This window comes from Bufo bufo, chromosome 2, assembly GCF_905171765.1.
Source record: "Bufo bufo chromosome 2, aBufBuf1.1, whole genome shotgun sequence".
NCBI classification, from domain to species: Eukaryota; Metazoa; Chordata; class Amphibia; order Anura; family Bufonidae; genus Bufo; species Bufo bufo.
In genome coordinates this window covers 208,061,104-208,079,326 of record NC_053390.1, presented here as the reverse complement: position 1 = coordinate 208,079,326, position 18,223 = coordinate 208,061,104, and the positions used below count along the sequence as shown (strand labels likewise).

At 43.3% G+C, this 18,223-nt stretch overlaps 1 protein-coding gene across 1 annotated transcript in view; it reads right to left on the bottom strand.

The window, feature by feature from the left end:
- Window positions 1-526: 526 nt before the first annotated feature.
- The window catches only part of TMEM116 (transmembrane protein 116), a 78,874-nt gene continuing 61,177 nt past the window's right edge, over window positions 527-18,223 (bottom strand). Inside the window, exon 11 of the mRNA XM_040416056.1 lies at window positions 527-1,975. Within this exon, the coding sequence (XP_040271990.1) occupies window positions 1,778-1,975 (198 nt within the window). The 3' untranslated portion in view covers window positions 527-1,777. The remainder of the gene's footprint in view (window positions 1,976-18,223) is intronic.

The window sequence follows — 18,223 nt, the reverse complement described above, 5'->3', positions numbered from 1 at the left end:
AAGCAAATTCAGTGATTAGTATATATATCTTATGTAGTTACTGGACATGCAACTCCAATATATGAGTGTAGACTCATTAAAGATAATCACTATCTGATCTAAGCACAAGGACCATTTACACTACCCGATAATCTGCCTGTGTAAAGGTGCTGCCGATTACCGGATGAACGAGCAAAACACTTATTCATCACGTAATAGGATAATTTGTGCGACACCTTAATAATTGTTTTGCCGGCAACAGATCATGTAATCTAAAGAGCATCTGCTGCTGGCAAACATTGATTCTGTATGGGGATGAGTATTGGCATTAGTGATCACTCCTCCCCATACTGTGGAGATTGCTGCATGTAAATGTAACAGTCTCCTCCACTGATGAATAGGCGGTTGTCGGGAAGGAACACTTGCTTTCTACATCGGGCCATGTAAAGGGGCACTAAGAAAGAAGCAAGCAGTTAGTGGGTTAGACAATAATGAATGTACAGGTCTAGAGATCTACAGTACTGATACAAGCATGAGGCAAAATGTATAAAGATGCACAAGGAAAAGATTTTATTTCTTTACAAAATACATATAAAAGCACATTTAACACAAATAAAATATACTATTACTGGGTATCAGTAACATCACCCTAGTATGTGCCGCATCACTGGGGAGTGATAGCAATTAGTGCATTCTCATAAACCCTATAAAATGGCTTTTTCTTACAGCTGTGTACGGATGAGGTGGAAAGCAGGCAGCTCTTCACCGGCTGTCCTCTACTCAGACCCATTCCTGAAATCACCACCTTCACCACTAATGGAATGTACACATTTATAGTTCTGATGAAAATGAAGACTATACGAATAATTGTGTGGTGTTCTTGGGCTGTGGTGACCACACTGTATTTTAATTTTTTTCTTACAATGGCAGGTGTGTACTGTACAGGCATACAGTTACATATTTCTAGTGCATACCCATTTGGTGGTGGAGTTGAAACATGAACGTCCATCGTATGGTCAAAACAGAACCTTGTACAACTTAATCATAACGTATATCATCAACACAGGGGGAGATTTATGAAACTGTCTAAAAGAAAGACTGTCTTTGTTGCCCATAGTAACCGACCACAACACACCATTCATTTTTTATACTGCTGTTGAAAAAAAATTAACGCTGTGCTGTGATTTGTTGCTATCGGCAACTAAGCCAGTTTTCCTTCACACCAGTTTTGATCAATTTTCCCTTACAGCCATCAGATCCAATAAAAAATTGCTATATTTTACTTGCAAGAGTTTGCAATTTCAGTGTTAACGGAATTATCATTTCATTGTAAGCTTTTTTACATTCTGTAGACACAGAGAACAACTAAAAAAAGAAAAACTAAAAACATTATCAATAAGATAATATGATATTCCTTAAGTCCATCAAACTTTGCAAAGTGTTGCGTTCAATAAATATCTGTAGTGTCACTAAAACTGACACCGGATTTGTCCCTCTTTGCACTGTAGTGTAGAACAGACTGCACACATACATATATGATCTATATCAATTTGTTCAGAAGCAACTTGCAGATATCTCCATAAATTGGCATTGTCAGATCTTAACCAAAACGTCAAGAACACATCTAATCTTCTCAACCCTTCTTGACGAAAGAGCAATCTTATACAAAGGTTTCCTTGGATTTATTAAGTACTTTACTCCAATGTATCTCTTAAATACAATGCCCATACTGTGAAGTTCCATTAAGACTTCTTCCAATGTGTCCCATAGCAGCTGTGCTTTTTTTTTATGGTGGTCATCAAAATGCAGAAATAGAGCGTGGGCCTATGCAGGTGTTAGAAGTCTGCATGGCAGCATAAAGATTTTTCTGAGAGCGTAGAAGAGGAGTTTGGGTATCTACATCACGGCAGCGGTTTCGTTTCAGGCAACGAATCATTTGCTGTGTCCATCCATAAGCCAAACTGTTGAGGAATCCTTGAGAAACTGCAGTAAATGCCTGAAAGACAGAAGTTGTAGTCGTTTTATGTTCCTTAGCCTGATGCACACAAATGTATATTTTTTCTGTGTACATTCCGGGTTTTTTTGCGGATCGTATACGGAACCATTCATTTCAATGGGTCCGCAAAAAAAAATGAAGTTACTCCGTGTGCATTTCATTTCCGTATGTCCGTATTTACGTTCCGCCAAAAAATAAAACGTGTCCTATTATTGTCCGCATTACGGACAAGGATAGGACTGGTCTATTAGGGGCCAGCTGTTCTGTTCCGCAAAGTACTGAATGCACACGGATCTCATCCATATTTTTTGTGGATCCATTTTTTGCGGACCACAAAATGCATACGGTCGTGTGCAAGAGGCCTTAATGTGAGAATGGAGCGCAGAAAAAAAGAAGCAGTCCTCAAGACAAATACCAAGGATCTAGCACCAAAATGTTTAGTCCCAGATGAAAATCATCTCATATGTAAGAGCTCATTAACCACCTCAGCCCCCAGTGCTTAAACACCCTGAAAGACCAGGCCACTTTTTACACTTCTGACCTACACTACTTTCACCGTTTATTGCTCGGTCATGCAACTTACCACCCAAATGAATTTTACCTCCTTTTCTTCTCACTAATAGAGCTTTCTTTTGGTGGTATTTCATTGCTGCTGACATTTTTACTTTTTTTTGTTATTAATCGAAATTTAACGTTTTTTTTGCAAAAAAATGACATTTTTCACTTTCAGTTGTAAAATTTTGCAAAAAAACGAGATCCATATATAAATTTTGCTCTAAATTTATCGTTCTACATGTCTTTGATAAAAAAAAAATGTTTGGGTAAAAAAAAAAAATGGTTTGGGTAAAAGTTATAGCGTTTACAAACTATGGTACAAAAATGTGAATTTCCGCTTTTTGAAGCAGCTCTGACTTTCTGAGCACCTGTCATGTTTCCTGAGGTTCTACAATGGCCAGACAGTACAAACACCCCACAAATGACCCCATTTCGGAAAGTAGACACCCTAAGGTATTCGCTGATGGGCATAGTGAGTTCATAGAAATTTTTATTTTTTGTCACAAGTTAGCGGAAAATGATGATTTTTTTTTTTTTTTCTTACAAAGTCTCATATTCCACTAACTTGTGACAAAAAATAAAAACTTCCATGAACTCACTATGCCCATCAGCGAATACCTTGGGATGTCTTCTTTCCAAAATGGGGTCACTTGTGGGGTAGTTATACTGCCCTGGCATTCTAGGGGCCCAAATGTGTGGTAAGGAGTTTGAAATCAAATTCTGTAAAAAATGGCTGGTGAAATCCTAAAGGTGGTCTTTGGAATGTGGGCCCCTTTGCCCACCTAGGCTGCAAAAAAGTGTCACACATCTGGTATTGCCGTATTCAGGAGAAGTTGGGGAATGTGTTTTGGGGGTGTCATTTTACATATACCCATGCTGGGTGAGAGAAATATCTTGGCAAAAGACAACTTTTCCCATTTTTTTATACAAAGTTGGCATTTTACCAAGATATTTCTCTCACCCAGCATGGGTATATGTAAAATGACACCCAAAAACACATTCCCCAACTTCTCCTGAGTACGGCGATACCAGATGTGTGACACTTTTTTGCAGCCTAGATGCGCAAAGGGGCCCACATTCCTTTTAGGAGGGCATTTTTAGACATTTGGATACCAGACTTCTTCTCACGCTTTGGGGCCCCTAGAATGCCAGGGCAGTATAAATACCCCACATGTGACCCCATTTTGGAAAGAAGACACCCCAAGGTATTCAATGAGGGGCATGGCGAGTTCATATAAAAAAAAATTTTGGGCACAAGTTAGCGGAAATTGATATTTTTTATTTTTTTCTCACAAAGTCTCCCTTTCCGCTAACTTGGGACAAAAATTTCAATCTTTCATGGACTCGATATGCCCCTCACGGAATACCTTGGGGTGTCTTCTTTCCGAAATGGGGTCACATGTGGGGTATTTATACTGCCCTGGCATTCTAGGGGCCCTAAAGCGTGAGAAGAAGTCTGGAATATAAATGTCTAAAAAATTTTACGCATTTGGATTCCGTGAGGGGTATGGTGAGTTCATGTGAGATTAAATTTTTTGACACAAGTTAGTGGAATATGAGACTTTGTAAGAAAAAAAAATAATAATTCCGCTAACTTGGGCCAAAAAAATGTCTGAATGGAGCCTTACAGAGGGGTGATCAATGACAGGGGGGTGATCAATGACAGGGGGGTGATCAGAGAGTTTATATGGGGTGATCACCCCCCCTGTCATTGACAGGCGGGTGATCAATGACGGGGGGGTGATCAATGACAGGGGGGTGATCAGGGAGTCTATATGGGGTGATCACCCCCCCTGGAAGGCTCCAGGGAGACGCCTGTATGTGTTTTGCGGATCCGATCCATCTATCAGTGGATCCGTAAAAATCATGCGGACATCTGAATGGAGCTTTACAGGGGGTTGATCAATGACAGGGGGGTAATCAATGACAGGGGGGTGATCAGGGAGTCTATATGGGGTGATCACCACAGTCATTGATCACGCCCCTGTAAGGCTCCATTCAGACGTCCGTATGCGTTTTGCGGATCCGATCCATCTATCAGTGGATCCGTAAAAATCATGCGGACATCTGAATGGAGCTTTACAGGGGGGTGATCAATGACAGGGGTGTAATCAATGACAGGGGGGTGATCAGGGAGTCTATATGGGGTGATCACCACAGTCATTGATCACGCCCCTGTAAGGCTCCATTCAGACGTCCGTATGCGTTTTGCGGATCCGATCCATCTATCAGTGGATCCGTAAAAATCATGCGGACATCTGAATGGAGCTTTACAGGGGGGTGATCAATGACAGGGGTGTAATCAATGACAGGGGGGTGATCAGGGAGTCTATATGGGGTGATCACCACAGTCATTGATCACGCCCCTGTAAGGCTCCATTCAGACGTCCGTATGCGTTTTGCGGATCCGATCCATCTATCAGTGGATCCGTAAAAATCATGCGGACATCTGAATGGAGCTTTACAGGGGGTTGATCAATGACAGGGGGGTAATCAATGACAGGGGGGTGATCAGGGAGTCTATATGGGGTGCTCACCACAGTCATTGATCACGCCCCTGTAAGGCTCCATTCAGACGTCCGTATGCGTTTTGCGGATCCGATCCATCTATCAGTGGATCCGTAAAAATCATGCGGACATCTGAATGGAGCTTTACAGGGGGTTGATCAATGACAGGGGGGTAATCAATGACAGGGGGGTGATCAGGGAGTCTATATGGGGTGATCACCACAGTCATTGATCACGCCCCTGTAAGGCTCCATTCAGACGTCCGTATGCGTTTTGCGGATCCGATCCATCTATCAGTGGATCCGTAAAAATCATGCGGACATCTGAATGGAGCTTTACAGGGGGTTGATCAATGACAGGGGGGTAATCAATGACAGGGGGGTGATCAGGGAGTCTATATGGAGTGATCAGGGGTGATCAAGGGTGAATAAGGGGTTAATAAGTGACAGGGGGGGGGTGTAGTGTAGTGGTGCTTGGTGCAACATATTAATGAGCTACCTGTGTCCTCTGGTGGTCGATCCAAACAAAGGGGACCACCAGAGGACCAGGTAGCAGGTATATTAGACGCTGTTATCAAAACAGCATCTAATATACCTGTTAGGGGTTAAAAAAAACACATCTCCAGCCTGCCAGCGAACGATCGCCGCTGGCAGGCTGGAGATCCACTCTCTTACCTTCCGTTCCTGTGAACGCGCGCGCCTGTGTGCGCGCGTTCACAGGAAATCTCGGCTCGCGCGAAATGACGCATATATGCGTGACTCTGCGCAGGGCTGCCACCTCCGGAACGCGAATCTGCGTTAGGCGGTCCGGAGGTGGTTAAAGTCTATGTACACCTTCGGAAGCAATTTTTGTTTATGATTGCATTTTACTCAATTTTGGCTAAAAATCTAATTTTCAATTTGCCTTTATTAAAAAATATTGAGCCATTCTGTCACAAAGGGTTAACTGTTTTTCTAACTGTGTCACTGGTACTTTCACTTTGTGCTGGTCATCTAACAAACCTTATCTCTAAACTACTGAGAGGTCATAAACACTTATTTAAGCCACATTCTTATCAGTAAGATAAGGATTTAGCTTTGATGAGTGTTTATAAGGTCACAGCGCAGAGATAAGGAGCCTGTCTGCTCCACAGATGAAAAAAAAAAGACAAAAAATCCACAGGCAGCTAGTAGAGCAACCCAGCTGTGTACAGAAAAAAGGAATCCAAATTATTTTTAGCTCAAAATAAGTACAATGCAATAATAAAAAAATTGCCCCCAAAGATGTACATAGCCTTTAAATATATTAATGTAATACATGTATTAAAACTGAAATAAATACAGTGCTGCCCATAATTATTCATACCCCCGGCAAATTTTGATTAAAGTTACTTTTATTCAACCAGCAAGTAATTTTTTGACAGGAAATGACATAGGTGTCTCCCAAAAGATAATAAGACAATGTACAAGAGGCATTACTGTGGGGAAAAAAAACATTTCTCAGCTTTTATTTACATTTGAGCAAAAAGTGTCCAGTCCAAAATTATTCATACCCTTCTCAATAATCAATAGAAAAGCCTTTATTAACTATTACAGCAATCAAATGCTTCTTATAATTGCAGACCAGCTTTTTGCATGTCTCCACAGGTATTTTTGCCCATTCATCTTTAGCAATGAGCTCCAAATCTTTCAGGTTGGAGGGTCTTCTTGCCATCACCCTGATCTTTAGCTCCCTCCCCAGATTCTCAATTGGATTCAAGTCTGGACTCTGGCTGGGCCACTCCAAACTGTTAATGTTGTTGTCTGCTAACCATTTCTTCACCACTTTTGCTGTGTGTTTTGGGTCACTGTCATGCTGAAATGTCCACTGGTGCCCAAGGCCAAGTTTCTCTGCAGACTGCCTAATGTTGTCATTGAGAATCCTCATGTATTGCTCTTTTTTCATGGTGCCGTTTACTGTGATTAGGTTCCCTGGTCCATTGGCTGAAAAACACCCCCAAAGCATTAGGTTCCCACCACCATGTTTGACAGTGGGGATGGTGTTCTTTGGGTTAAAGGTTTCTCCTTTTTTACGCTAAATGAAGGAAACCTCATTGTGACCAAACAATTACATTTTTGTTTCATCTGACCATAACACAGAAGACCAGAAGTCTTCTTCTTTGTCCAGATGAGCTTTTGCAAAGGCCAAGCAAGCTTTTGTGTGCCTTATCTGGAGAAGTGGCATCCTCCTTGGTTTGCATCCGTGGAACCCAGCAGTGTCCGTTGGATTGTCTGCCTTGAGACATTGCCACCAGCAGAGCCCAGATTCACCAGGATGGCCATGGTGGTGATCCTTGGATTATTTTTCACCTCTCTAACTATCCTCCTGGCCAGCACAGGTGTCACTTTTGGCTTCCGACCACATCCTCTGAGATTTTCCACAATGCGGAACATCTTGTATTTTTTATCAAATGTAAATAAAAGCTGAGAAATGTTTTTTTTTCCCACAATAATGCCTCTTGTACATTGTCTTATTATCTTTTGGGAGACACCTATGTCATTTCCCGTCAAAAAATGACTTGCTGGTTAAATAAAAGTAACTTTAAGTCAAAATTTGCCAGGAGTATGAACAATTATGGGCAGCACTGTATTTATTCAAATTTGTTCTTTTAGAAGACATTGGTCTATAACTGAAGCCATCGCCCAGTGCTGGATCCATCACACAAGAGATATAAATATCATGAAGCATCCTGGGGTAATTTATCAAGCCATGCTAGAATTCCGGCTTCAAAAAGACGCAAAATTGAACGTTGTATAGTCAAACAATAGTGGCATACTATACGTATTCTGACACCCAGTCTCTGTGTCAGGTCTACCCAGAGAGTAAGATTCAAACTAATACTGGTGAGCTGGTAACTCTTAGGAAATATAAAACTTAGCTTTTACTTCATTATACAGATCATTAAGATGAAAAAGGTGCTCAAAGAAGTATAATATATAATGGAGGGTCATATCAGGTGCCGTTTGGTGAGGCTAAAGGGGTTAAATGAAGCTCACAAGTCTCACTGGTGGTGTGAACTCCACAATGCAGCAATATAGCAAAGTGCCTAGGTACACTATGCCTCATAGACCCTAGTCTGCTGATGGGGAATACCTAAATACCCAGCCATTTAGGTATTCCCAATCAACAGACTAGGGTTGTGCTGCTACGCAGTTAAAATCTGTATAGTTTAATTCATATAATATATTTTCTATATTTGGTTATATGCTCCCATCTAGTGGCCGTTTTTGGTAATGCACTTGTTTTTCTTGTTCTTGATATCTGTGATTCATTTCCTTTCATTGCTCCACCCCTTCTGTGTACTTCACTTCCTGTATCTTCATACTGCTCCAGCCATATGTACAGGTACACATGTATTCTCAGGTACGCTTATGAAAGCATCATCTTTTGACCGCATAATACCGGAATCCATCTGTTCTGCTGTACTCTGTTATCTGCCTTACAGAATAAAGCAACTTACACGGATAAACTCGGTGTTGGTGAGTTCAAGCTATCTGATAAGGATTGTCCGCAGTGATTATATCTGTTTATACAGGCCAGGTATAGAGGTCTCACTAGGGATAAATCGCTATTACAACAATCGGAGTCAGAATAGTCAAAAGATGCATAGAATTCCTACAGCCTGCTGTGTATATGTGTGTGCCTAATCTGCAATCAAGCTCAGTGCCATCTTGTGAAAGCACATGGTCGCACAAGCTTACTACACTTCAAGTGAATGTTAAAAACTGTTTCTCTACATTGCACTCAACTGTCTAAGCTGCTGTTCGTCTTCTTAAAGAGACAGTACAATTTTTCGCAAAACCGTAAAAAATGTCTAGACAAGGCTCTGAACACTCTTTTATGGCTGAACCAACGCAGATACATCATGCCTCTGAATCGGCAGATGTACAGGGAGCAGATTCTGCAGATATTACTGAACAAAGTGTAAGACCCAAATAAAATAAACACAGAAACTCAGAGAAAACTATCAAGCCACTAGAGATGAGTTCTCCAGTAATCTGTCATACCTAAGGTACTGAACCTCACACCACATGTCAGTTTTGACATACTCTAATGATCAACCAGCTGAAATAAGAGACTCTATAAATCACCTATTTGCTGTGTATGTACGCTACTAGCAGCTGTCTGAAAAATACTCAGCCTTCTTGCAGGACTCTAATATAGAGGATTCTTCAACAGAACTGACCAGGACTAATGCACTGAACCAACAAAGGGATTTCGCAATGCAAAATGCTAAGTTTAAGGCAAAAGGTGAATAAGCAAACTAAGTCAGGTGTCCCTTAAATGTAACAGGAAGAAAAATATAGGGGGGAAAAAAATCCCTTCAAAAAAGAACATACGTAGTGGAAATTATATATCAGCAATTTCCAACTAATAGGGACATAAAATGCTTAAAGGTTTGATCATGGGAGAATTGAGACTAAGTCTAAGGGCATGCGCAGGAGTAAAAACTAATGAAACATCAATAAAGCATAGACGCATGCGCCCTTGGGGGAATCATGTATTCTGAGACTATGTCCGTGGGCATGAGCAGGAGCAACAACAAATGAAACACTGATAGAGTTTAGAACGCATGCGCACCGACTTATAATTGGCAGAAGAAGTGGAGAGCAGAATCGGAAGATGTTAGGATTCATAGAGTGTGGACGCATGCGCAGAGGTAACTTGGATCGTGGCTCTGTAGGCCTGATGGTCTAAGTGTGTGGGCATGCCTAGTGGGGACAAAGGACGGTGAAGCGAGATGGAGTGTGGTGCGCATGTGCACATACTTAACGTCTGTACGGAGAATCCTTCTGGTAGGAGACATACTGCAGCCGGAACAGGTAGGCAGTATGTGGGGAAGAGTTCGTACGCAGGTGCATACCTGACAATAATACTGGTCAGTTTGGTGCCAGACCAGACGTAGAGATGGATCCTATTGGCTTAACTATATGACTATCACAGGATCGCCGCCAACTCATTGGAGAGTGGGGAGGGAAAGACCCACCCACTGGATATATAAATGCTAAATCACCTGGCGATCTTGTTGATAGTAGCTCCATTGCCCCTGAAGACGCCACATCCGTGGTGAAACATGTCGGGGGAGCTGCTAGTTAGGTTTTAAGCGAGTGTGTGTGCTTGGTGTTCGGCTCCCGGTGAGCTGCAGACACCGGCTGTAGCCGATACAAACAGCAACCCTCTATCCATTGAAGTTGAACAAAGGAACATAGCTATATATATTAGTGTCTCTCCGATGCAGGATTGACAGGGAGCTGTCATCTGGGTATATTTCCACAAACCCGGAGGAGGAAAGTAGATCAGGAATTATTCCTTAGGATAGAGAGGTAGTTACATGAAGAATGAGTGACTGCAAACACAAGCAGTAAATTACCAACAAACAAAATATTGATTGCTGCCAAGCACAAGTGCACTTTAATTTTAAGACATTTCCTTTTCTTCTCTTTTTTTGTCTTCCCGTATATATTTTTAAAGAATAGTAAATAAACGTTATATTTTAAAATAGACCGCAAACGGGAATCCATTAGCCATCTGGCTATCTGAACCGAAATAATTTAAATCCCGGGTCCAAGGGTCCCTGAAGGGAAAAAGTTTAAGGCAGAACTCTGCATTACTCGATCTCACAGATCCACCACAACCAAGCGCACTTTCTTCCAGATCCTATTGTTCCAGAAGATCAATATTAAGCGACAATTTAATAGAGGCCCGCGCTGATGCCGAATGAAAAAAGGCGCAAAGCTCCTTTACCTGAAAGCAAGCAGAGATGGAAGCTCAAACGGCAGCTCAACAAGTAGAGATGGCAGCTCAACAAGCAGAGATGGCAGCTCATCAAGCAGAGATGGCAGCTCGTCAAGCAGAGATGGAATCTCAAAGCGCAGCTCAACAAGCAGAGATGGCAGCTAGTCAAGCAGAGATGGAAGCTCAAAGGGCAGCTCAACAAGCAGAGATGGCAGCTCGTCAAGCAAAGATGGAAGCTCAAGGGGCAGCTCAACAAGCAGAGATAGCAGCTTATCAAGCCAAGATGGAAGCTCAAAGCAAAGCTCTCCAAGCAGAGGCAGATTCACAAATAAAGATTCTGCAAATGGAAGGGGAGGAAGCAGCTTCCCTAGCAAGGCTGAAAGTCCTTGAACAAGCAATGGGTCAAAGTACTAATTCAGACTGCCTTATCCCAGCAGAACTGGAAGATCCAGCTGAACACCACAGTGAATACGTTCTAAAGCATAGCATCTGCAAAGATAGAGTCATCTCCTGTACCTCCTACTAACAACATTGTTCTGACTCCTAATGCAGAGACCTCTCGGCTCTATATGTCTGAGCCTCTTCAAGTCTACAACGCAAGTACATCTATGCAGCAAACCGGATCAACTCATGTCAACAGCAAGGTGGCTTCCGGTGTTAAGCCTCAGCTCAAACCAAAGCCAGCACAAGCCTTAGAGACTACCCCACAGTTAAACACTCATGCAACATCATTTTACCCTGGTAAACCTCACCCTACATCACCAGAGAACATTCACACCCAATGGGTTCCACAAGTTACTTTGACACCAAAGAGTGAGAGACTAGACATGAATTACATTGCCAGATACATGGTATGCCGTGAGCTCATTAACACCAGCCTCTCAAGGTTTGACGACTGTCCAGAGAGCTAGAGGGCCTGGAGATCAACCTTCAAGGCTACTATTGCTGATCTCAACCTTACTGCTAAGGAAGAACTTGATTTGCTCATAAAGTGGCTGGAACCAGAATCTGCAGGTTGTGTTAAAAGACTCAGAACAGTACATGTTGACCACCCAGATGCAGGTCTTGTTGCTGCATGGGCAAGACTTGAGCAAGCCTATGGTAGCTCTGAAGCCATTGAAAGCGCTTTATTCAAGAGACTGCAAAACTTCCCAAAAATAGGGAACAAAGACTATCGCAAGCTCCAAGATCTAAGTGACCTCCTCATGGAGCTAGAGTTAGCAAAGACTGACCCATGTCTACCTGGCCTAAGCTTCCTGAACCCCGCTCATGGTGTCAACCCAGTGGTGTCTAAACTGCCACATGGCCTACAAGAGAAATGGGCACAACAGGGCTCAAGATATAAAAGAGACTATAATGTATCCTTTCCTCCATTCTCATACTTCTGCAGGTTCATTAGTGATCAAGCCTGGATGAGAAACAATCCCAGCTTCAGCTTCAGTGAACCCAACCTGCCTGCTTCATCCTCACCATCATCAAGGTATGATAACACAGCAGCTAAACGTAGAGACTTAAATAGTGCAAAATCTGTTAAAAGGACAGACATCTCACCCTTCGCAACCTCACCTATTGATCAGGGCGTTGTGGATGACAGAGATAAAGACCCTAATTGTCAGTGTCCTATTCACAAGAAGCCTCACCCTCTTAAGAAATGTCGTGGGCTTAGGGCAAAGACTTTACAAGAGAGCAGGGAGATTCTCCAGGAAACTTGGCATATGCTACAAGTGCTGTGCTTCTTATAGCCATTTTGCTAAAGACTGTAAAGTTGTCATCAAGTTCACAGAATGCGGTAGCGACAGACATGTTACAGTCATGCATGCTACTCCACTTCCAGACAACCCACAACAGCTTCCTACCTCCACTCCCATCTCAAATCATGGCGGGGAGCAACAAGGTCATGCTCCAACCAAAGATAATGTCTCTTCTTCATGTACAGAAGTCTGTGGAGAAGGCAAGGACCACAAATGCTGTGCCAAGATATGCCTTAGTCAAGATATACCCAAAGAGTCATGCTGAGAAAGCTGCTAGGGTGTATGCCATAATAGATGAACAGAGCAACAGATCCCTGGTTAAGCCTAAATTCTTTGAGATCTTTGGCATAGAGGCTCACGCAACACCATATACTCTCAGAACCTGTTCTGGTCGTGTAGAGACCTTCAGCAGAAGGGTTGATGGGTTCATGGTCTCTCATATCAACAAGGGAGAGGGCATACCCCTACCAATGTTAGTCGAATGCGACCAGATACCAGTCGAAAGGGAAGAGATTCCCACTCCAGAAGCTGCGTATCAACATCCTCATTTAAGGCACCTTGTTGATGAGATTCCTGCAATGGACAAGAGTGCTGAAAGCTTAGTCCTGTTAGGAAGGGACATTCTCAGAGTACATAAAGTACGCGATCAGTGCGATAGGCCTGACGACGCCCCTTATGCACAAAGACTTGACGTAGGCTGGGTAATAGTGGGCGATGTATGCTTGGACAGGATGTGTACGCCATCTAAGATCCACTCCTTCAAGACTCACGTGTTGGGAAACGGACATGCATCCCACTTCAAACAGTGCCCTCACCATTATGAAGTAAAGGAGAAGCTTCTTGACATCATCCAAGTACCTGATGTTACTACAACAAAATAGCCTTGTCAGTTGAAGACAGAAAAATCATCAAAATAATGGATAAGGAATTCTTTCTGGATGAGTCTAACAGCTGGGTTGCACCATTACCTCTTCGTGCTACAAGGGCCAAACTCCCAACCAATGGTGAACAGGCTTTATCCAGATTCAACTCACTTCAACGAACACTAAGGAACAGGCCTGAAATAAAGGACCATTTCATCGCTTTTATGAAAAGGATCTTTGACAATAATCACGCCGAACCAGCGCCACCACTTCAAAGACACGATGAGTGCTGGTATCTGCCTTTCTTCGGAGTGTATCATTCACGTAAGCCAAAACAAATCAGGATAGTATTTGACTCCAGTGCCAGAAAAAAGAGGGTTAGTCAGCACATCCCATTGTCTCTTTTTTTTCCTCTGACTCCAGTGCCAAGCATCAAGGTGTATCCCTAAATGATGTTCTTCTCACTGGCTCGAATCTAACCAACAACCTTGTAGGCGTAGTTATGAGATTTAGAAGAGAACCAGTTGCCATAACTGCTGATATTGAACAGATGTTTCATTGCTTCATTGTACGTGAAGACCATAGGAACTTCCTAAGGTTTCTGTGGCACCGTGACAACAACATGGACAATGAGATTACTGAATACCGCATGAAAGTACATGTTTTCGGAAATAGTCCCTCACTCGCTGTTGCAACATACGGTTTACAAAGGACTGCCATTGATGGAGAAAAGGAGTATGGCGCGGATGCTCGACACTTTGTTGAGAGAGACTTATGTTGACGATGGACTTAAGTCTTTGCCTACAGACAAAGAAGCCATAGACCTGCTCCAAAGGACACAAGGTATGCCTCAGACTACACAAAATTGCCTCAAATAGTGTTGCTGTTATGAAAGCCTTTCAACCTGGAGATCATGCCACAGGGTTTAAGGACTTAAATCTGGGAATGGACATGCCACCCAAGTCTGGGCCTACGGTGGGACTTATTAAAGGACACTTTCAGTTTTCAAGTCAGCTCTACAGACAAGCCATTTACCAAGCGTGGTGTTCTGTCAGTGGTAAACAGCCTATACGATCTAATGGGATTTGTGGCTCCCATCACCATACAAGGTAAAGCCTTATTTAGACAGCTCTCAGAGTCTATTAAAGATTGGGATGCTCCACTGCCATCTGACAAGCTTTCAAGATGAGAGTCCTGGAAGCAATCTCTACACGCCTTAGATGGAATCCATATATCACGCTGCTACACCTCAGCTTCCCTTGCTACGAGCTGGAGAAAAGAGCTTCACATCTTCTCAGACACATCTACTGAGGCCATAGCGGCTGTTGCCTACCTCAAGGCGAGAGACTCTTCTAATCAAACCCACATAGGGTTTCTGTTTGGGAAAGCTAAGTTAGCACCTAAGACTGAGCACACAATTCCTAGGCTTGAACTTTATGGGACTGTGCTAGCTGTAGAAATCGCAGATTTCATATTACGTGAGCTAGACATTGAGATAGATGACACCAAATTCTACACATTGCTGCAAGAAAGGTTTTAGTCTAGATTTTCTTGCAACATGTTGGGGGTGGCACCCCTTTTAGACTGGACACGCCCATCTACCTGGGACTTCTGAGCAGAATATGTTTGTAGCTGGTTCCTACACTGCCCTGAATATTGTAGGCTTAAGTAAGTCCAAATTGAGGCAGTTTCTTTAGTGATAGGGACCCATCTGCGGAAGCCACCTTGACGCCTGGTAGATGGGCCCGACACGTATGTGCGCTAAGAGCTTCCATTATTCATGTATACTCATTTATAGTCGGTATTGTACCACTTTTATCTAGAATGACCCCCATTTTACAGCTCTATTGTTTGTATATACACTGCTCAAAAAAATAAAGGGAACACAAAAATAACACATCCTAGATCTGAATTAATTAAATATTCTTCTGAAATACTTTGTTCTTTATATAGTTGAATGTGCTGACAACAAAATCACACAAAAATAAAAAAATGGAAATCAAATTTTTTAACCCATGGAGGTCTGGATTTGGAGTCACACTCAAAATTAAAGTGGAAAAACACACTACAGGCTGATCCAACTTTGATGTAATGTCATTAAAACAAGTCAAAATGAGACTCTGTAGTGTGTGTGGCCTCCACGTGCCTGTATGACCTCCCTACAACGCCTGTGCATGCTCCTGATGAGGTGGCGGACGGTCTCCTGAGGGATCTCCTCCCAGACCTGGACTAAAGCATCTGCCAACTCCTGGACAGTCTGTGGTGCAACGTGACGTTGGTGGATAGAGCGAGACATGATGTCCCATATGTGCTCAATTGGATTCAGGTCTGGGGAACGGGCAGGCCAGTCCATAGCATCAATGCCTTCGTCTTGCAGGAACTGCTGACACACTCCAGCCACATGAGGTCTAGCATTGTCTTGCATTAGGAGGAACCCAGGGCCAACCGCACCAGCATATGGTCTCACAAGGGGTCTGAGGATCTCATCTCGGTACCTAACGGCAGTCAGGCTACCTCTGGCAAGCACATGGAGGGCTGTGCAGCCCTCCAAAGAAATGCCACCCCACACCATTACTGACCCAATGCCAAACCGGTCATGCTGGAGGATGTTGCAGGCAGCAGAACGTTCTCCACGGCGTCTCCAGACTCTGTCACGTCTGTCACATGTGCTCAGTGTGAACCTGCTTTCATCTGTGAAGAGCACAGGGCGCCAGTGGCGAATTTGCCAATCTTGGTGTTCTCTGGCAAATGCCAAACGTCCTGCACCGTGTTGGGCTGTAAGCACAACCAATACCTGTGGACGTCGGGACCTCATATCACCCTCATGGAGTCTGTTTCTGACCATTTGAGCAGACACATGCACATTTGTGGCCTGCTGGAGGTCATTTTGCAGGGCTTTGGCAGTGCTCCTCCTGTTCCTCCTTGCACAAAGGCGGAGGTAGCGGTCCTGCTGCTGGGTTGTTGCCCTCCTACGGCCTCCTCCACGTCTCCTGATGTACTGGCCTGTCTCCTGGTAGTGCCTCCATGCTCTGGACACTACGCTGACAGACAAAGCAAACCTTCTTGCCACAGCTCGCATTGATGTGCCATCCTGGATAAGCTGCACTACCTGAGCCACTTGTGTGGGTTGTAGACTCCGTCTCATGCTACCACTAGAGTGAAAGCACCGCCAGCATTCAAAAGTGACCAAAACATCAGCCAGGAAGCATAGGAACTGAGAAGAGGTCTGTGGTCAACACCTGCAGAACCACTCCTTTCTTGGGGTGTCTTGCTAATTGCCTATAATTTCCACCTGTTGTCTATCCCATTTGCACAACAGCATGTGAAATTGATTGTCACTCATTGTTGCTTCCTAAGTGGACAGTTTGATTTCACAGAAGTGTGATTGACTTGGAGTTACATTGTGTTGTTTAAGTGTTCCCTTTATTTTTTTGAGCAGTGTATAATGGTGTGCAGCCATTTTGTTTTTGTAACCAAATTCTACACAGACAGTAAGGTTGTTCTGGGCTACATATACAACCAGACTAAACGTTTCTATGTCTACGTCAGCAACCGTGTAGAAAGAATTAGGAAATCATCCAAACCTGAACAATGTCATTATGTCCCATCTGAAATTAATCCTGCAGATCATGCTACTAGGCCAGTGTCTGCAAGTGTATTTGCAAATTCTTCCTGGTTAACAGGTCCTGAATTCCTGCTGGATCACACAGAAGAGACCACGGCTGATGTCTTCGGTCTTCTAGAACCTGACAAGGATCCAGAGATTCGTCCTGAAGTTACAACCCTCGCCACCAGAACTGAACAAAGACACATCTTGGGCTGTCAACGCTTTGAACGTTTTTCCAAGTGGATAAATCTTGTACGCACCATCGCAAGGTTAGTCCATATCGTACATTGCTTTCACACACAGCCCACAGATGTCCAATGTCAAAGTTGGCACGCGTGTCAAAAGCCTCTTTCAGCAAAGGACATTGCTGAAGGTGAAATGATCATAATACACAGTGTACAACAGGATGTCTTTCGCTCTGAAGTTAAATGTATCCGTGACAAGAGGAACATTTCAAAAAACAGTCCAAATGCTAACCTGAACCCATATATTGACAATGATGGCATGTTAAGAGTTGGTGGACGTTTAAACAAGGCTGAATTGGGAGAACAAGAACAGAATCCTCTCATAATACCTGCTCGCCACCATATCACCACTCTGCTCATACGGCACTACCATGAAAGGGTTAAGCACCAAGGTAGACACTTCACTGAAGGTGCCATAAGAGCTGCCGGCCTTTGGATCATAGGAGCAAAAAGGCAAATTACAGCTATGCTGCACAGCTTTGTTCAGTGCCATAAATTAAGAGGTAAACATCAGCAACAGCTAATGTCAGATTTGCCAGCTGACAAATTAAGTACTGACCCACCTTTCTCTCATGTTGGATTGGATGTCTTTGGGCCATGGATGGTAACAGCCCGGAGAACTCGAGATGGCCAAGCAAATAGTAAACGATGGGCAGTGCTGTTCACTTGCATGAGTGTGCATGCAGTACACATTGAAGTGATAGAATCTATGGATGCCTCAAGCTTCATCAACACTCTAAGACGATTTATTGCCATCAAAGGACCAGTCAAAACACTGAGGTCTGACTGTGGAACTAATTTCATTGGACCCTTTAGAGAGTTACAACTGAACTCTAGGCCAATCCAAGAACTTTTAGCTGAAAAGGGCTGTACATGGATTTTCAATCCTCCTCATTCTTCCCACATGGGCGGCTCATGGGAGAGAATGATAGGCATCACACGAAAAATACTGGACTCCATGTTTA